Genomic DNA, 20,762 nt, shown 5'->3' on the forward strand with positions numbered 1-20,762 from the left:
AAATTCATTTTGGAACTTGTTAGAAGCATTGGTGAAAGGTTTGGTGGAATTGTAGAAACAGACTCTTTATATATATTCTTTCTTTCACAGAAACCTCGTGAGATTTATATGGTGACCAGAAAGTGGTACGTGTGCTTTGGCTTTCTGGACAAAGGAGTTCTTCAAAGAAGGACTTCGAGAAAAAAATCAAAAATTTCCCCCATTTCATATCAAATATTGTTATATTTTTCCTCTTAAGATTGATTATATAACCCAAACAAACAAGAAACATAGTAAAATATTTTTCAACTAACAGAACACATCAGTATTCACACAAGTAGCAGAATCTATTTTCATGTTAAAATTGATGGATGCTAAATTTAATAATGAAGCAGGTGTGAGCATCAAAAAAAAATCTAAAAGCAAAAAAATTTTTTAAACCCAAAGAATGACTTTAAAATAATTATTATTACCAAGAAAGGAGTGTGAGTTAAAATAATAAAATCTGCGGTGAATATTTCTGAAGCTCCAGGTTCTAATCGGCCTCCCCCGGCCACCACACACAGATGGTCATCGTATGTAAAGATGATTTCAGATATAAGCAGCATGGAGGCTTCCAGAATTTGAGAGCCACTGGAAGATCAGAGATGAAACCCAGTAAGATAGAACTGACTCAAAAAAGAGGACAAAAATGAGGGGAGGAACAATTGTATGGACACTAGTTAAGACTAAAGTTTGGTTGTTTAAACAAATAATTCACAAAAATGAATTCCTCTGTTAGTCACAGACTTGTAGTTTTATTACTTTTAAGGCTTTTTGATGGTTCTGATGCCTCTGGGGCTCCAAGAGACAAATGAAAAATGTCTTTTTATACACTAGATTGGAAAAATGGAACAAATAATAATGGTGATAATCATAGGTATCAAATCATCGTTGACCGCATACACCGTACGATGTGCTTCATGCAAAACAACATGACAGTTAACGTGCATTGAGCATTATGACGTACAATCACTGATGAAAATTTTTATATGTTTTAACTCATTTATTCCTCACAATGCTATGGTGTAGATTCTATTGTTGTATTTGTTGGATGAATGAGGAATTTGGGATGGATGGTGTCATGCTTTAATCTAAATTTCTTGTGTAAGTCAAATACAATTTCTCTCAACCAGGATTTTGATTGTCCAATGTCAACTCATGTGCCACAGTAGTTTTTAGTCCCCATTTTTTAATAGTGGTAAAATACACATGAAATTTACCATCTTAACCATTTGAAGTGTACAGTTCAGTAGTAAGTACATGAATATTGTTGTACAACCTTCAGAACCCTTCAAATCTTGCAAAACTGAAATCCCATACCCATGAAATAATCCACAGACCCACCATTTTACATTCTGTCTGTATGAACTTGTCTACTCTAGATATTTCATAGAAATGGATTCACACAGTATTTGTCTTTTTGTGATTCACTTATTTCATGTGCCACGGAATTTTTGAAAACATATAAAACTATGCCAATGCAAAAATATTAACAATCATTTTACAAGAAGGTTTTTCATTATTATTACTCCCCAAAAAGGGCAATGACAACTGATGACTTGTGTGTTTTATAATGCCAATGAAACTTATTTTAACTTATTGTTTTTTTGCATTTCTAATAGAGCAAGAAAGGTTTTAGGGACTTCCCTGGTGGTCCAGTGGTTAAGACTCCACGCTTCCAATGCAAGGGGCACAGGTTCAATCCCTGGTCGGGGAACTAAGATACCACAGGCTGTTCAGCGCCACCAAAAAAAAAAAAAAAGATCCATCCACCTCACTACAAATAACTCAATTTCGTTTCTTTTTATGGCTGAGTAATATTCCATTGTATATATGTGCCACATCTTTTTTATCCATTCATCTGTCCATCACACTTAGGTTGCTTCCATGTCCTGGCTGTTGTAAATAGAGCTGCAATGAACATTGTGGTACATGATTCTTTTTGAATTATGGTTTTCTCAGGGTATAGAGTTTGTCATACAGAGTGAAGTAAGTCAGAAAGAGAAAAACAAATACCGTATGCTAACACATATATATGGAATCTAAAAAACAAACAAAAAAATGATCATGAAGAACCTAGGGGCAAGATGGGAATAAAGACGCAGACCTACTAGAGAATGGACTTGAGGACATGGGGAGGGGGAAGGGTAAGACGGGACAAAGTGAGAGAGTGGCATGGACATGTATACACTACCAAATGTAAAATAGATAGCTAGTGGGAAGCAGCCGCATAGCACAGGGAAATCAGCTCGGTGCTTTGTGACCACCTAGAGGGGTGGGATAGGGAGGGTGGGAGGGAGGGAGACACAAGAAGGAAGAGATATGGGGATATATGTATATGTATAACTGATTCACTTTGTTATAAAGCAGAAACTAACACACCATTGTAAAGCAGTTATACTCCAATAAAGATGCTAAAAAAAAAACAGACAAACAAACAAAAAGAAACATTTTAAATCAATGTGTGCTACCTATGACAGACAAAACACATATCGATGGTAGATATTTAAAATAAAATTTATTAGCACTAAGATATTTGATACATTTTGCATTGTCAGTTTCTCAGGTGAAAAGTTTGTGAGACACACTTTACTATGCTTTATGAAGTAGATGCTATGTGCACTAAGAAATGTATTCCTTAACACTTCTAAGTTTTAATTTTATTTCCTTTCTTTTTTTAATAAGTGGAATACTTTTTGTCAAGTATAGACCCCACAAACCAGATGAGATTAAAAATTATATATTCCCAAGACAAGTAGTCACCAACATTTTGCATTTAAAATTTTATTCTTAAACTAAAAATTGAGACCACCGAAGGCAAATAGAGCCTCCTGTTTTTGTAACCTAGTGGATAATTTTATTGTTAAAAAATATTTTTCTTCCTTCAGAAACGACATTAAGTAGATTGTGGTTTTTTCTTTGTAAAAAGCCTCCTAAGAATGTTACAGGTCAGATTTCAAACTTAAGTTTTTTTCAACAAAGCTCAAATTTTCTGTTCAACATTGTTCTTTCATGACCTCTGATGGTGAAAATGTAAACTGACATTACAAATACTAACAGAAATAATACCACAAATTCCATTTACCTTTTAGTGAAGATCCTTTCCCTTCTTTTCATATTTATTTACTTTGAGAATGTAATGGTATCAATTATTCAACAATACAGAAAGAGTGTTAGACAATTTCCTACCACTTCAAAGCATAAGAAAACCCTCTTATTCAGTCTATAAATCTCTGAATGTATGTGTGCATAGAAAGAACATTTTAATGATATAAAAACTTACTACTGTGACTACTAGCTCTCAAATGGAAATGGAATAAAGTTTCGATAAAATTGAAACAATTATTTTAATTTACAAAATCATCACTCTTCCTAAATCTCTGTATATATGAATAAGGCAGCATAATTGCATATTAAGACCTGAATTATTTGGACTTATTTATTACTTCAAGTTCATTAATAAGATTACTGTCTAGACCTGAGCTCCTCCCTAAAAAGCTTCTACACAGGTAATTTATCTGGCAATATGACCCCAGAGAGCAGGAATAATGAACAGGGGAATAAAAAGAGGAAAGAAGGAAGAGCTGAAATAAGGATGCATTATCAAAATGATTATGGCCAACCTATGCCGGATTCCACAGGCCTTTTAAGAGGCCGCAATGAAATCCATGAAATAAATAGGAGAAGGGAGAATTCCCTGGAGGTCTAGTGGTTAAGACTCTGCACTTCCACTGTAGGGGGCCCAGGTTCGATCCCTGATTGGGGAACTAATCCTGTAAGTTGAGTGGCACAGCCAAAAAAAAAAAGAAAGAAAAAAAAAGGACAAGGATTTTTCAATGGGCTTCCATCCCCCATGGATTTAGTGGCCCTTGGACTTCGACTACCACATACCCACTTGTAGGTTGCACATGTGTGGCACTTCAGTGGGCATTCCACACCTGCACTTGTTGCCAGAAAATGTCCAGGGAAGGAAGCGGAGGCTCACACCTTGGTCAGAGGTGAGGCACTCCCCAGTTGCACCTGCAGAAAGTCTACGAGAACTGATTGTAGAAACTGACTTCAGTTGAATGCAGGGCCAAGAGAATTTTAAGTGATGAACAAAGTGGTCACTGATGCACTAGAACCTTTGCACTACTCAGATTCATGTTTTCTCTCCATTAACTCCTATCTGTCACTGCAAGGTGCTAGCCAGCCACAACTTGTGCAAGAGGGTTTGTGAACTAGCTACCATCCCTGCTGCCACAGCTGGTCCCAAAGCCTTGTTGATAGTCATCAGCTCTCTTCTCCACCAGCGATTCTAAATTTTTCTCACCCGTGGCCAGCATCTCAGCTGATCTAAGGTTGTTTGCCTGGCAGAGGGATCCAGACCTTCTTCCTCTGGGTTGATTTGCTTTGCCTTCATCAGGGAATAGTTGCTGTAAATGCTGATTCACCATTATCACCTGGCACAAAACACCAGGAGATGCTTCAATCAAGCCGATGGCTATTCCTCCCTGCTTCCATCATAGGGCAGTGACCCAGGCTCTTCGCGTCAATAAGGGTAGGTTAGTCTTGCAAATATGCTAACATATGAATTATCTTTTGCTTAATGATCCAGGAACGAGGAGCCCAAAGAGGTGGTAGTTAAGCTCTGTGGAACTCTTTTACTTTGTCCTCTGGTGGCCCTGGTGAACGGCCATAATGCCCTTTGTGGAAAGATAGGGAGAATGTTTGTAACTATTCTTATGACATTACAGAGTCCTTCCTCAAGGGCACTCACCCTCCCTTTGAACACTTGGTATCTGGGTCTGTTGAAATTAAATAAATCCAGAAATTGGATGAAGGATCTGGATTTTCCATTGTGATAGCTAATGTCAGTATTCCACTCACTAGATCACTTTGTTATACACACACACACACAATCAAGTAATCACTCAATCAGCTGTCTATTTATCTCATCCCTCAAAACACCATGATTTATTAGCTATTGGCACAAATCCCTGCAGGTCAAGGCACCTGATTGCTACTAAAGACTTCTGCCCATTTCAGTAATTACAACCATCTTGCCTTTGATAGTTTTGTATTGCTACATGGGCTCTGCCATTGAGAAATCTCATAACTGCACTGATACTGGGGAGACTAGTTCCACAACAACATCTCCTGTTAATAACTCTGACCTGTGGAGGACAGACATCACCAAGTTTTTTCACAGATGCTGGCCTCTTCCTCACCAGTGAATTCCTTCTTGCCTTACTGAAGGGAATGTCCTATGAATCCTCCTGGGGAGCAAAGTCAGATGCTAGGTTCTAGATATCACAGATATCTACTCTAACATTCCCATCTCTGTGAGCCTTCTGACATCTTCCTTAGTACTCTGCCAAAGCAATTTTAGCATCTCTACCTCATTTTCCTATTGGCCATTATCACATTCAGGTTTCAAGGAAACATCCCAGCAGTGGACGAGGACCAACGCCAGGTGTTCTCACTAGCATGTTGAACCTCAAGACATGAGTGAGTGTTCCCATGTCAATAAATCCTTATGCAGCCTTATTTTATTCTCCTTACCAGTTCAACACTCTCAAGATTCACTCCTACATGTGTTCCCCTGGTTCCTTTTCGTATATATAACACGGGACCTGCACTTTCTGTAAACTATTTCCTCCCAGAGCAAGGATTATAGTTCTGCGCTCAGAAGATGTCTGAGACCTGACCTGATCACTGGCATGGAGATGGTGAATGGTGGCAGGGCTGGATCCTGAGGAGGACAAGTGTCATCTTGTGAGTTGCCTTCCTCATATGAGGGTCTCTAAGTCTTTGCAGGCTCTTCAGGCAATAGGAGGATGCTCTCTTTTAGCAAAGGGAATGGGACTGCTTCTGCCAGTGAGGAGAGTTCAGGGAAATTGAGAATTCAAGATTCCCAGAATCATTTACCCAAACGTCTCTATTGCTGGTTTCAGGATTTAACTGTTTTCAACCAGGGCCCTAACTCAGGACACCCAAAGAGGCTGTGTCTTCATTCTCCTTTGCACCTATGCTGCAGAAAATGATGATCTCCTCAAATGCTGATAGAGGCCCTTGGCATTTACCATGTGCCTTGAATCGATTTTGGCTGACCTGAGCCAGTCATTTTCCTTATTTCAAAGAATTCAAAGAAATCAATAAAAATCCAACCATCCTTATAATTACCACTGCCACCATACCATTCAAGTATAACAGTAAGTATATGAGTCAACCCTTCACTTTCCACCTGTACCTACGGCCAACGAACCTCATATAAGAATCGTAGAGCTGTGCTCCATTGGTTATCACCACCCCATTTCCCATTAGCAGTGGGATCTTCATTGCCATCTGACTGTTGAGTTACTCAGTTCCTAAATCCCATCCTAATGGTCCATTTTCCAGGGCTAATCCTGATCTATCTATCTTTCCTAGTGTTTGCCTGAAAGCAGAACATGAGACAGAGCTCTGCATGAGAGTAATTTACTCAGGAGTGGGTTGCCAAGTAGCAGTAGCCATGAACAAGGAGAATGACGTAGAGAAGGATGGAAAGCCAATACCAGAATGTGCTATCAAGTTGGTCTCTGTTGTGAACAACTGGCTCTGGATCACAGAGGACATCGTGATTAGTCTTATGAAACGAGTATCAACACTGTCCAGGGCCAGTAAGGGGAATCGTTTGTTCATCAGCTCCAGCCCCCACTGATCAAGCTTGGGCCTGTAGAGATTAAATCCCCCACTTCTAAGTTGCAAATGTTGAGTGCTGAATGGTTACCCTCAAGGATCAGAGAAGCCCCACGGATCAGAAAGCAAGCAGTTCACACTGCAAGCTCCAGGCAGGCACACGGACGAGCTACACCTGTGTGTAGCTAGTGACAGCCTGAATGGCAGTGGTCCCAGTAGCTGTGGCGAGAGTAAAAAACGAGGCCAAGAAGATCTGAGGCTACTACATATGTGTGAATTAGTGGGAAGGAGGCTGAATTTGCAAAAGGCTTCCTAGTAGGGATGGGTGGAGAAAGCTTCCTAGAGGAAATGAGGGCTAAATTGAAACCTAAACCACCTAAAGGATGAGTAGAAGTCAGCAAGAGTTGATAAAGAGGAGACAGGCCATTTTCAGTGAGAAAGAAGCTTCCTCCATCTTCTCAGAGGTTGAGGTGGCTTCTGATGTTTTCCAACCACACCCTACTTATTCTACAATAGCAGTGGTCATACAGAATTGCAATTGTCCGATCACTTATCTGCCCCACTAGACCAAAGACTCTGTTAGGGCAGGGATTATGACTGTCTTCGCCCATGGAGCACATATTAGAAACAAAAGTATAAACTTAATTGAATTGTCTTGTAGATTGTAAAGATTAAGTGAAGTAATGCTTGCACAGCCCCTAACAACTAAAGTGCTCAGTAAATAGTAGCTTTTAAAAATCTCTATTATTATTCAAATCTTTATCATAGGGCACAGTTCTGGCATGTACACATTTGTATCGCAATAAACACCTGCTGAAAGAAAAGTTCAGGCCGGACATGATGAGGTCCTTAACTATGTCTGCCAGCAGCAACGCTTTCAACTGCTGTCGCTTTTACATTTTGTAACCTAAATGCTGTCCTCTGAAACTCCAACGTGCGTTGTGTTCTTATTTTTTTAGAGGAAGGAATAGCAAAAATAAAATAAAAATCCAAGAAAGTAATTGTAAGATGCCGCTGTAGAATGGGGGGAAAGGAGGGGTAATGGGAAACCATAGCGATGTTCTGATATGGGTAGGACTTGGGGTGTGTCTGTGTATTTTCAATTTCTTGTCCACTAGATGGTGGAACAGAGTCCCTATCCTGGCAACAGAGTTCTTCATAAAAGGTTACAGGTTCTCTCACAACGCCCACGCAGGGCTTTGCACGTGAAGGAAATCACCCAATAAGTTAATTTTTTTCAAGGCTTCCGCTTGTAAAGCAGAAAGCCGAAACGACACAGGAGGCAACTGTTAGGGAGAGGTGAGAAGGGATGAGAAATGCGGAAAGACAAGGAGCAGGGGAGCTAAACTACATTTCCCAGGAAGCCACGGGCGCACCTGCCACACCCACCACGCCTGTTACGGCGCTCGCGACCCTGTCGTCCATCCACCACCCCAAGAAGCACAGAGAAGGGCACGGAGTCTCCACTGGTGCAGCAGCAGCGGCGGCGGCTCCAACCCGCCAGATCGTCCTGCTGAGCCACGACCACTCCACCCTGCGCTTGTAGAGCCGAAGAGACACTCACCGCTGCCCCTCTGTTCCCGCGAGCCACGTGACCAGCTCGGGTCATGTGACTCCAGAGCCTGGCGGCTGACGTCAGTTACCCTGGCAACTGCTGGGCCCCCTCAGACCGTCTGGGAAAGCGGGGAATTCGGAAGCAAAGGTAGGTGAGGCGTGGATACTTGCTTTCCACTCGGTTCAGCAGGGCCCAGACTGTGCTCAGACCCGCTGCTCAGGGCTTTAGTTTCGGGTCACTCCCTTCCTCCACCCCGGCTACGCTGCGGGCGCGTCTTTGTCTTCCCGCCGACTCCGGAGCCCGCGCTTCTTGGGGCCTGGGACCCTCTGAGTGGGACCCGCATTTGACCCACAATTTGGGGCCAAGACCTTAACCGCCCACACACTGAACTGAACAGAAATGAAAATGAGGGGGAGGAGATGTTACCGCGCAGGCTGAGCAAAGTATTGACCAGATCTCCACACCTCCCGCCTCCACAAAAGGAAGCTGAGGTCGGAGCTGCCTCATGGAGTTACGGTCCAGAAGCTGACGCAGATCCGAAGTTGGGTTCTTTAGGGAGACTGGGGAGAGTTGAGCATTGCAAGTCACCATTGCGTAGTTTTTGTTGACCTTCCCTCCGTCCAAGAGAAACATAATTTGTTCTAATTTGCTCCATTAACTTTGTTTTAGGTAGATTCTGAGTCTTAAGGTATTAATCCAGAAATTTGTATCTGGAAACGCCCCCATATCAGGAAACAGTCTATTTTTCAAAACTTTTTAATATGGATTGATAAATAACTAGTTGAATGATAAGATGGCACAAACTCTGTCGTGCGCTTTGCAAAAGGGAAACAGTCTTTTGGATTTGCTAGTTTTTACTTTTTAAAAGTTTCCTTGAGAAGCCCTGGTTTATTTAAGGGATGTTAAATAACACACACACACACACACACACACACGCTAATATGCATAGATTTAGGAAATATTCTCGAGGCCACTTTTTAACAACTGTATGTTAAGAATGAAAATGTAATTCTCAACTCTAAGTCAAACTGTGAAAGTTGCTTTTTCAAATCAGTTTTATTAATGAATTAAAAATCTCATGTCCAATTTACTGGTCAGTGATTGTGTGTATATGCTAAATCATAAGAGAAATGTCTGAAGTTCAAGGCTGACGGTTTTTATGATGTGATTTGGATTTCCTTAAAGGATGTTTATTATCTCTTGCCATTTAGTGTTTCCAGTGTTGTAAATACTTTGGAATGTTTACTTTGGGAAGGGAAAATTACTGATAATGGCCCACTATTCCAAAGAAGAGCTGGATGAAGAGTTTGAACAGTTCATGAAAGAGGTAAGTTTATATTTTTAAAAGCTATATTGTAAATAGTCCTACAAGAAACTCATTCTTCTAGGATGCAATCAGCCTATCATCAAGCTCTGTCACCTGTTTCCAAAATATATCTATCATCCCTCTAGTTCTCTCCCTTTTCACTGCAATTTACCTAATCCAGGACACCATCATCTCACTAGGCTACTGCAACAGTTCCCACGTACTGTCCAAGCGTTCCTTCACCACACGGCTGCCAGCGTGGTTTGTGACATAAATCAGACTCTGTTACTCCCAATGGAAAACACTATTGGCCTCCCATCACATACAGAGTAAAATCCAGACTCCTTTCTGTGGCTTACAAAACCCTGGATGATTTTGCTCATGCCCACCTCACTGACTATACACTGCTCTTCCCCCTTTTCCATTCATGCCTTTTTTCTCCTCCAGACACGCCAAGCTCATTTCACTAATTAGGAGCTTTTACTGTTCCCTCTGCCAATAATGCTGTCTATTCCTCTATCCTTCACCTGGATGGTGAAGATCTCTTTTTAAAATTACTACCTAAGAGAGGTTTTTTTCTGTTGATCCAGTAAAAAAGTAACTACCAAGTTCCTTCTTATACCGTGTACTTAATTTTCCATGTAGCTCATTCTCCATGTAGCTCTTAGAACCATTCATTATTTCACTTGTTTAGCTCTCTTTTCTGCCTCCCTTAAGAATGAATGGTCTTTGACATGACAGCTGTATTTTTTTTTATTTAAGTATAGTTCATGTACAATATTATATTAGTTCAAACAGTGATTCAATTTTTATAGATTATACTCCATTTAAAGTTATTATAAAATACTGGTTGTACTCCCTGTGCTGCATGATATATACTTGTAGCTTATTTATTTTATTCATAGTAGTTTGTGCATTTTAATCCCTACTCCTACCCCTATTTTGCCCCTCCTCCTTTCTCTCTTCCCACTGGTACCCACTAGTTTGTTGTCTATATCTGAGTCTGTTTTCTGCTTTGTTATATTCATTTGTTTTATTTTTTTAGATTCCACATATAAGTGATAACATACAGTATTTGTTCTTCTCTGACTTATTTCACTAAGCATAGTACCCTCCAGGTCCATCCATGCTGTTTCAAATGACAAAATTTCATTCTTTTTATGGTTAAGTAACATTCCATCATATATCTGTATACCACACCTTCTTTATCCATTCATCTGTTGATGAACACTTCCATATCTTTGATAGTGTAAATAATGCTGCTATGAACATTGGGATGCATTTATCTTTTCCAATTAGTGTTTTTGTGTTCTTAGGATATATACGCAGGAGTGGAATCACTGGATCATATAGTAGTTCTGTTTTTAGTTTTTTGAGGAACCTCCATACTGTTTCCATAGTGGCTGTACCAATTTACATTCCCACTAATGGCGTACAAGGGTTCCATTTTCTCTACATCCTCACCAGCATTTGCTATTTGTAGCCATTCTGACAGGTGTGAGGTGATACCTATTTGGGGTTTTGATTTGCATTTCCCTGATGATTAGCAATGTTGAGCATCTTTTCATGTGCCTGTTGGCCATGTGTATATCTTGTGCCCATTTTTTAATCAGGTTGGGTTTTTTTGTTTGTTTTTTGATATTAACCCCTTATTGGTCATATGATATGCAATTGTTTTCTCCCATACTATAGGTTCTTTTCATTTTATCGATGGTTTCTTTTACTGTGCAAAAGCTTTTAAGTTTGATTAGGTCCCATATGTTTAGTTTTGCTTTTGTTTCCTTTGCCTTAGGAGACAGATCCAAAAAAATATTGCTACAATTTATGTCAGAGTGTTCTGCCTATGTTTTCTTCTAGGAGTTTTATGGTTTCAGGTTTTTTTTTTTGCGGTACGCAGTCCTCTCACTGTTGTGGCCTCTCCCATTGCGGAGCGCAGGCTCAGCGGCCATGACTCACGGGCCCAGCCACTCTGCGGCACGTGGGATCTTCCCAGACCGGGGACGAACCCGTGTCCCCTGCATCAGCAGGTGGACTCTCAACCACTGCGCCACCAGGGAAGCCCAGGTTCAGGTTTTATACTTAGGTCTTTACTCCATTTTGAGTTTATTTTTGTATTGATATATGGTGTGCGAAAATGTTCTAATTTCATTCTTTTACATGTAGCTATCCAGTTTTCCCAGCACCACTTACTTCAATAAGAGACTGTCTTTTTTCCAATGTAAATTCTTGCCTTCTGTGTTGTAGATTAATTGACCATAAGTGCACGGGTTTATTTCTGGGCTCTCTATTCTGTTCTGTTGATGGATGTGTTCGTTTTTGTGTTGTGATTACTGGAGCTTCCTAGTATAGTCTGAAGTGAGGGAGCTGAAGTCAGGGAGCTTAATACCTTTAGCTTTGTTCTTTTTCCTCAACACTGCTTTGGCTTTTCAGGGTCTTTAGTTGTTCCGTATAAATTTTAGGATTATTTGTTCTAGTTCTGTGAAAAATGTCGTACATGTTTTGACAGGTGTTGCATTAAATCTGTAGCTTGCTTTGGGTAGCATGGACATTTTAACAATATCAATTCTTCCAATCCATGAACACGAGCTATCTTGCCATTTCATTGTATCACCCTCAGTTTCCTTCATCAATGTTTTATAGTTTTCAGACTGAGTTTTTCACCTCCTCGATTAAGTTTATTCCTATGTATTTTATTCTTTTGGATGTGATTTTAAAAAGGATGGTTTTCTTACTCTTTCTGATAGTTCATTATTAGTGTATAGAAAAGCAACAGATTTCTGTATATTAATCTTGTATCCTACAAAGCTGCTGAATCCATTTATTAATTCTGAGAGTTTTTTGGTGAAGACTTTAGGGTTTTCTATATGTAGTATCATGCCATCTGCAAATACTGACAGCTTTACATCTTCCCTTTCAATTTGGAAGCCTTTTATTTCTTTTCATGTCTGATTGCTCTGACTAGGACTTCCAATACTTTATTAAATAGAAGTGGTGAGAGTGGGCATCCTTATCTTCTTCCTGATTTTAGAGGAAGCGCTTTCAGTTTTTCACCAATGAATATGATGTTAGCTGTGGGTTTGTCATAAATGACCTTTTTTACGTTGCGATATGTGTTTAGATACCAACTTTGATGAGAGTTTTTGTCATGAATGGATATTGAATTTTGTCAGATGCTTTCTCTGTATTTATTGAGATGATCATGTGACTTGTTAATGTGGTGTATCACATTGATTGACTTGCAAATATTGAACCATCTTTGCATCCCTAGAGTAAGTCCTACTTGATCATGGTGTATGATTCTTTTTATATATTGTTGAATTAAGTTTGTTGAGGATTTCTGCATCTATATTCATCAGAGATATCAGCCTGCAGTTTTCTTTTTTTGTAGTGTCTTTGTCTGTTTCTAATATCAGGATAATGTGACCTTGTAGAATGAATTTGGGAGTGTCCTCTCTTCTGTTTTTTGGAATAGGTTGAGAAGGATATTAGCTTTTTATATGTTTGGTGGAATTCTCCTGTGAAGCTATCCTGGACTTTCGTTTGCTGGAAGTTTCTGATTACTAATTTAATTATACTACTAGTGATTGGTCTGTTCACATTGTCTGTGTCTTCCTGATTCAGTTTTGGAAGATTGTATGTTTTTAGAAATTAATCCATTTCTTAGGTTGTCCAATTTGTTGACATGTAACTGTTTGTAGTATTGTCTTATGATTTTATTACCTGTGATATTGGTTGTTAGTTCTCCTCTTTCTTTTTTATTTTGTTTGTTTGGGTCCTCTTTTTTCTTGATGAACCCCTGGCTAAAGGCTTATCAATTTTCTTAATTTTGTGGGGGACTTCCCTGCCTGGTGGAGCAGTGGATAAGACTCCACACTCCCAATGTGGAGGGCTTGGGTTTGATCCCTGTTCAGGGAACTAGATACCACATGCATGCTGCAACTAGGGATTCACATGCCATAACTAGGGAGCCTGCATGCCGTGACTAAGGAGCCTGTGAGCCACAACTAAGGAGCCCATGAGCTGCACCTAAGGAGCTGGCAAGCTGAAACTAAGGAGCCCTGGAGCCACAGCTGAGGAGCCCACGTGCTTCAACTAAGGAGCCTGTGACTACAACTGGGGAGCCTGCCTGCTACAACTAAGATGCCATGCAACCAAAAAAAAAAAAAAAATTCTTTATTATTTCAAAAAACCAGCTCTTGGTTTCATTGATTTTTAAAATTTATTTTATTTTATTTTTTTGGTCTCTATTTATTTCCTCTCTGGTATTTATTATTTCCTTTCTTCTGCTGACTTTGAACTTTGTTCTTCTTTTTCTAATTCCTTTGGATGGTAGGTTATGTTGTTTGTTTGAGATTTTTCTTGTTTCTTAAAGTAGGCCTGTATCACTGTAAACATTCCTCTTAGAACTGCTTTTGCTACATCCCATAATTTCAGAAAGTTGTGTTTTTATTTTCATTTGTCTTAAGGTATTTTCTGATTTCCTCTTTGATTTCTTCATTGACCCATTGTGTTTTTAGTAGCATGTCATTTAGTCTCCACATGTTTGTGTTTTTCCCATTTTTCTCCCTATAATTGATATCTAGTTTATACCATGGTGATCGGAAAAAATGCTTGATATAATTTCTGTCCTTTTAAATTCGTTGAGACTTTTTTGTGGCCTAGAATGTGGTCTGCCCTAGAGAATGTTCTATGTTCACTTGAAAATAATGTGTATTCTGCTGGTTTTGGATGGAATATCCTGTAGATATCTATTAGTCCATCTGGTCTAATTTGTCATTTAAGGCCAGTGTTACCTTACTGATTTTCTGTCTGGATGATCTGTCCATCTGTCCAATTGGGTATTAACATTCCCTACTACTTTTGTATTATTGCCAGTTTCTCCATTTATAGCTGTTAACATTTGCTTTATATATTTAGATGCTCCTATATTAGTTGCATATATTTTAATGAATGTTATATCCTCTTTTGTATTGATCCCTGTATCATTATACAATGCCCTACTTGCCTTTTGTTATAGACTTTGTTTTAAAGTCTGTTTCGTCTGATATGAGTATTGCTACCCCAGCTGTCTTGTTTCCATTTGCATGAAATAACTTCTTCTAGCCCCTCACTTTCAGTCTGTGTGTGTCTTTATCTCTGGAGCGAGTCTCTTGTAAGCAGCATATAGATGGGTCTTGTTTTTTTGTCCAATCAGCCACCCTATGTCTTTTGAGTGGAGCATTTAGTCCATTCACATTTAAAGCAATTATTGATAGGTATGTTCGTACTGCCATTTTGTTACTCTTTTCTGGTTTTTGTACTTATTCTCTGTTCTTTTCTCCTTCTTTTTGTTTCTTCCCCTGTGATTTGATGATTTTCTTTAGTGGTATGCTTGTGCTCCTTTCTCTCCAGTTTTTGTGTGTCCATTATTGGGTTTGTATTTCTGGTTACCATGGGGTTCATATATGTTGATCTATGGTTATATCCACTTGTTTTAAACTTGTTTCATTTAAGTTCAAACACATTCTAAAAGTTCTACATTTTTTTCTCCCTTCCCCAACATTTTGTGTTTTTGTGTCATATTTTACATCTTCATGTTTATGCCTTACCTTTTTATTATAGTTATAGCTGATTATACAGTTTTTGTCTTTGAATCTTTGTACTAGCTTATTTAAGTGGTTGATCCACAGCCTTTACTATATATTTGTCATTATTAGTGGGGTTTTTCTTTTCCTATACATGTCTACTTCTTGTTGTAGCATTTTCTTTTCCACTGAGAGAAGACCCTTTAACATTTCCTTTAGGGTCAATTTAGTATTGATGAACTCTTCTAGTCTTTGCTTGTTTGAGAAGTTTTTCATCTGTCCTTTAATTCCAAATTATAATTTTGCTGGGTAGAGTATCCTAGGTTTTAGGTTTTCCCCTTTTGCACCTTAAATATATCATGCCGTTCCCTTCTGGCCTGCAAAGTTTCTGCAGAAAAATCAGCTGATAGCTTTTGGGGGGTGGGGTTCACTTGTATGCGACTCTTTGTTTTTCTCTTGCTGCCTTTAGAATAATCTCTTTAACTTTTAACATTTTAATAACACTTTAATCGTGATATGTCTTGGTGTGGGTCTATTTGGATTCATTTTATTTGGGACTCTCTGTGCCTCCTGTACCTGGATATCTGATTACTTACTCAGGTTCAAGAAGTTTTCAGCCATAATTTCATCAAATAAATTTTCAACTCCTTTCTCTCTGAGTTCTCCATCTGGGACACCTATAATATGAATGTTGGTACACTTGATGGTATCTCAGAGTTCCCTTAAATTGTTTTCATTTTTTAAATGTGTTTTTTTTCCATGTCTGATTGGGTGATTTCCATTATTCTGTCTTCCAGATCACTTATGCATTCTTCTGTATCACCTAGTCTGCTGTTAATTCGTTCTAGTGTGTTTTTCATTACAGTTGTATTCTTCACTTCTGGCTGGTTCTTTTATATTTTCTAATTTCTTGTTAAAATACTCACTGTGTTCATCTATTCCTTTTTCAGCATTCTTATTAGTAATGCTTTGAACTTCTTATCTGGTAAATTATTTATCTCTGTTTCATTAGTTGTTTTTCTTGTTCTTTTGTTTGAAACAAGTTCTTCTGTCCTCTCATTTTGTTTAACTTTCTCTGTCTCTATGAAATTAAGTGAAACAGTTACCTATCCCCATCTTGAAGGGGTGCCCCTTTGTGGGAGTGTCCCTGTGCAGTCTGCACGTGCCTGGTGGCTTTGATGGGAGAGCTGGATCTGACGTAAGCAGGAGCTGTGTCTTTCTCCAGGGTGTGCTGGCAGCTATCACTTTGGTAAGAGGTGGGACTGGAGACGAAGGGGCTCAAGGCAGAGCCAGGTGTGAGCCAGGGCTTCTCCTCACTCAGTGGCCAACACCACCCTATGAGGGGTGGGAGTGAGTCCCAAGGTGCTGGAGCAGAAGCCCTGAGGGTTGGGTCCCAGCTGCTTCTGTTCCCTATAAGCATGTACTCTTTCCTCTCCTAGCATTGTCACATTGTCATCTTTGCCCCAGAGAGGAGTAGTGCTGGAGCAAGAGGGGCTGGAGTAGGGGTTTGGCTTGGGCCAGGCCTTGTGCCAGGGTGGTCATAGGAAACCAGCCAGAGTCCCGTGCAGTTTCTTTCTGCTTCTTCCACCTTGTTTCGGGAGTAAGGAAATATGTGCACACTCTTCACGAGCAGAGTCTCGGTTTCTTACAGCCCCACTGTCGGTCCCACTGGTTTTATAACCAGCTATGGGGACTCATCTTCCCAGTGGCAGACCCCAGGGCTGTGGCCCCCAATATGTGGTTCTAGCCACCTACTCCCCAGAGTGGGTTTCCAAGCCTTTTAATCCCCTTCCTTTTCTGTGTCCCTTCCCTGGGGAACAGGTCCTGACCTGATCACTTTTCTTCCCTTCCTACCCGATTCCATATGTCTTTCTTACAGCTTGTTCTACTTAACTTAACAATTTCAAGGTTCATTTATGTTGTCATATCTATCAGTACCTCATTCCTTTTTTTAATAGCTGAATAATATTCCATCGTATGGATTTACCACATTTTGTTTACCTACTTATCAGCTGATGGACATTTGAGTTCTTTCCACTTTCTAGCAATTATGAATAGTGCCGCTATGACAATTGTATATAAGTTTTTGTGTGGTTGTATGTTTTCACTTCTCTTGTGTGTATACCTAGGAGTGGGAATCCTGGGTCATATGGTAGCTCTATGTTTAACCTTTGGAGGAACTGTCAGGCTGTTTCCTAAACGGCTGTGCCATTTTACTCTTACCAGAAGTGTATTAGTAATATTAGGGTTCCAGTTTCTCCATATCCTCACGAGCACTGTTGTTAACTGAGCGGCCAGCTGTTTTGTTTTGTTTCGTGTTTAATGATAGTAGCCTAGAAAGCAGTGTGGAAGATTGTCAGAAGTGAGAATACCTACTATGTATTAGACAGTAGGATGGGCATTCTCTGTTTCTTTGCTGATCTTTGCCACAGCCCTGCAAGGTCAGTGTCGCCATGCTTGTTTTATATATGTATAAACTGAAAAGAGGCGTAATTTTCCCTAAGCAACAGAACTAGCTTAATTTGAAGTTAAAAGTTTGAACTCAGATCTGTCTGCCTCCAAAAACTTATAGTCCTTCTTTCACACTTTTACATAGCCATGGGTTTAGGAGGAAAAAACTGAATCTGAGGCAGATTGTCAGAGTTTGGTAAACAGCGAGAGATAGAAAGAGAGAAATGGAACATTTCAGCATGACAGTGAAGTATAAGACTGTGTGGAAGGTGATGCAACTAAAATTCAGATGGAGTAAAGAATACTCTTTCTTTTCTCCTCCCCTCATCCTGCCTGGTGGTCAAGGAAGACAGTGAGTTCTTTTCGAAGATTTAAAAATGGCATTCTTACAAGTCACTGGGGTAGAGTTGTTTGGTTGGCAGGTGGAAATGTGTGTGTAGTCATCTCAGAAGTTTAAGAAGTGCCCCAGGTACCAATGTCCTAGTTGGGGGACCATATAGAGTATTTGAAAGTGGACAGGCCTTAGTTAGAGAAACCCAAGTTTGAATCCCAGCTCTGTATCACTTACTGATAGTCGCAACCTGGACAAGTTGCTTAACTTCTCTGAGCTTACTTCCCCATCAGTAAATCTCTGCTGGATTATTTAAAGACTAAAATAACCTGAGTATAGATCCTGACATAGAGCAGGCAAGTAATTAATAAACGTTGATTTCTTCTCCAGAAAAAGTGTGTAGAATAAGGATAAAAAGGACCAAGAGCAGAGTCCTGGGGAAGTCTCGTGTTAAAGAAAAGGGCAAAAGGGCCAAGAGCTATTAGAGTTGGTTAGGAAAGGTCACAGAGGTGAAGTATAACCTGGAGGAGGTGGTGCTATGAGGTCAAAGGGCGAGATTTGCCCGAAGTGAGAGTTGGTCACCATGTCAAACTCCATGGTATGATCAGGGAGGTGACTGGCAGTCATCCTTTATTTGTGGCATGTAGGAGGCCTGTGGTGACTGAGGAGAGCTGTTTTGGATGGGGACCAGATTTTAAGGGGTTTAACAGTGACCTGGAGAAGTTAGAATGTACATAAAGGAAAGATGATAGAATGAAAGGGAGGTAGGAGTAAGGAACTTTGCCTGTTTGCTTTGTTTTGTTTGTTTGTTTTGGTTTTTTTAAGTAGGGTAGACTTAAGTGTTCATTCTTTTTTTTTTTTTTTTTTTGCGGTACATGGGCCTCTCACTGTTGTGGCCTCTCCCGTTGCGGAGCACAGGCTCCGGACGCGCAGGCTCAGCGGCCATGGCTCATGGGCCCAGCCGCTCCGCGGCATGTGGGATCTTCCCGGACTGGGGCACGAACCCGTGTCCCCTGCATTGGCAGGCGGACTCTCAACCACTGCGCCACCAGGGAAGCCCAAGTGTTCATTCTTATACTATACAATTATGCCAGGTGCTGTGCTAGGCCCTGGGGATGCAGTGATGAGCAAGTTTATAACCTGAGGGAAGGAGGGCAAGGAGATTGCAGAGGGAGTGAGGTGCAGAGATGCATTAGGATAACCCAGCAAGCGAGAACTTGGTGAGGCGGGAGGTGGCCCCTCTGCAGGTTCTCCTGGGAGTGGAGGAAAGAATTGCTCTTCTGACAGAGGAAAGCAGTGTCTTAACGGGTGAGTTTAGTGGTGGAGTGAGGGGAAGGAGAAGGAAGGTGGATTTTGACCTAAGGTCTTTTTTTTCTCTGTGAAGAGAGAGCCCGAGTTATTGGCTGAGAGTAAGGGTGGTAGATCGGGGTTAGAGTAGGGGTTTAGGATTGTAGTAAGATTTGAACCTGAAGAGTAGAAAAGGACAAATAAAAGTTTATTAAAGTTTATTAATCATTGTGACAAATGCAAATTTCTCTGGTAAACACCTCACACTCAGTTCTTCCTGGTCTTAGAATTTTGTGTTCTTCTAGAGTGATGCTAGGTGATTTTGCACAATCATTATTTATTCTTAGACCCGAGATAGTGTCTAAAAAAGGATTATATCCTTTTATTCCTTCCTGATTAGGTTTCTTGATCAAGTTTTTTATTTCTTTGTTTTTATTGTTGATGTTTTTCTCCTTGTTTCGTCTGCTTGTTTAGTTCTGGGTATGAAATCAGTGTTCAGAGATGTATTCTTGATGTTTAAGTTATTTTGACCCCATAAGTCTAGAAATATATGAATTTATACATAATTGCTGAGAATGTTTAGGTGATAACTGAAATATCAGAGAACAAAGAAACATTTTCAGTAATAAATCTGGGATTCTTGAATTTAAAATTCACTAGCTTGTATATGATTTAGCTTTCAGATGATTCTTTTGAAAATTCAAATAAAACACCTAGACAACCTAAAGAAGTGAAGAAGAATGATACAGTGCCATGGTGGATAACTGAAGATGAATTTGAAGATGGTGGTAAATATTGCTGATTTTTAATTTTAAGTTATTTGACCACAGGGGGGCAGTCAAGACTTTTTTTTTTTTTTTAAACCCCACATTTGTTCGTTTATTTTTGGCTGTGTTGGGTCTTCGTTTCTGTGCGAGGGCTTTCTCTAGTTGTGGCAAGCGGGGACCACTCTTCATCGCAGTGCACGGGCCCCTCACTATCGTGGCCTCTCTTGTTGCAGAGCACAGGCTCCATACGTGCAGGCTCAGTAGTTGTGGCTCACGGGCCTAGTTGCTCCGCGGCATGTGGGATCTTCCCAGACCAGGGTTCGAACCCATGTCCCCTGCATTAGCAGGCAGATTCTCAACCACTGTGCCACCAGGGAAGCCTAGCCAAGACTTTTAATTCTGGATTTTCTTACCATGCTTTTAATAAATATATAAGGAAAATAATACTAATAGTGTGAATTTTTGAAGTTTGACTTGATTTTCATATTACTTTATGATATATTTTTTATATAATAGGGAATCTGTGTTTCTGCATTATCAGATTATTTTACATTGAAATAATTTATCGTTCCTCAATTTAAGCTGGTGAATAATGTTAGGTATATTTATATATTATCATGTTTAATGGTAAATGGATTTAAAGTGATTTAATAAAATATTCTGACAATGTATTAATGTCACTGCATTGGGAAGATTTTAACAAATCTATAGATTTTGGTATTGCTCTCTGTTAATGACAGTAGAGAAAAATAATTTTATTACCTTAATAGTAAATAACTCATTATTGATCCTGTCTAGCACATGCATATATCTTTTTTGG

The 20,762-nt window shown here is 39.8% G+C and overlaps 1 protein-coding gene across 3 annotated transcripts in view; it reads left to right on the plus strand.

Moving 5' to 3' along the window:
* Positions 1-8,091: 8,091 nt before the first annotated feature.
* The window catches only part of CEP162 (centrosomal protein 162), a 91,791-nt gene continuing 79,120 nt past the window's right edge, over positions 8,092-20,762 (plus strand). For all 3 annotated transcript variants that reach the window (XM_067702655.1, XM_067702656.1, XM_067702657.1), the window contains exons 1-3: positions 8,092-8,383; positions 9,448-9,563; positions 19,852-19,963. In XM_067702655.1, the coding sequence (XP_067558756.1) occupies positions 9,507-9,563; positions 19,852-19,963 (169 nt within the window). In that variant the 5' untranslated portion in view covers positions 8,092-8,383; positions 9,448-9,506. The remainder of the gene's footprint in view (positions 8,384-9,447; positions 9,564-19,851; positions 19,964-20,762) is intronic.

Source organism: Pseudorca crassidens, chromosome 13 (genome assembly GCF_039906515.1).
Source record: "Pseudorca crassidens isolate mPseCra1 chromosome 13, mPseCra1.hap1, whole genome shotgun sequence".
NCBI classification, from domain to species: Eukaryota; Metazoa; Chordata; class Mammalia; order Artiodactyla; family Delphinidae; genus Pseudorca; species Pseudorca crassidens.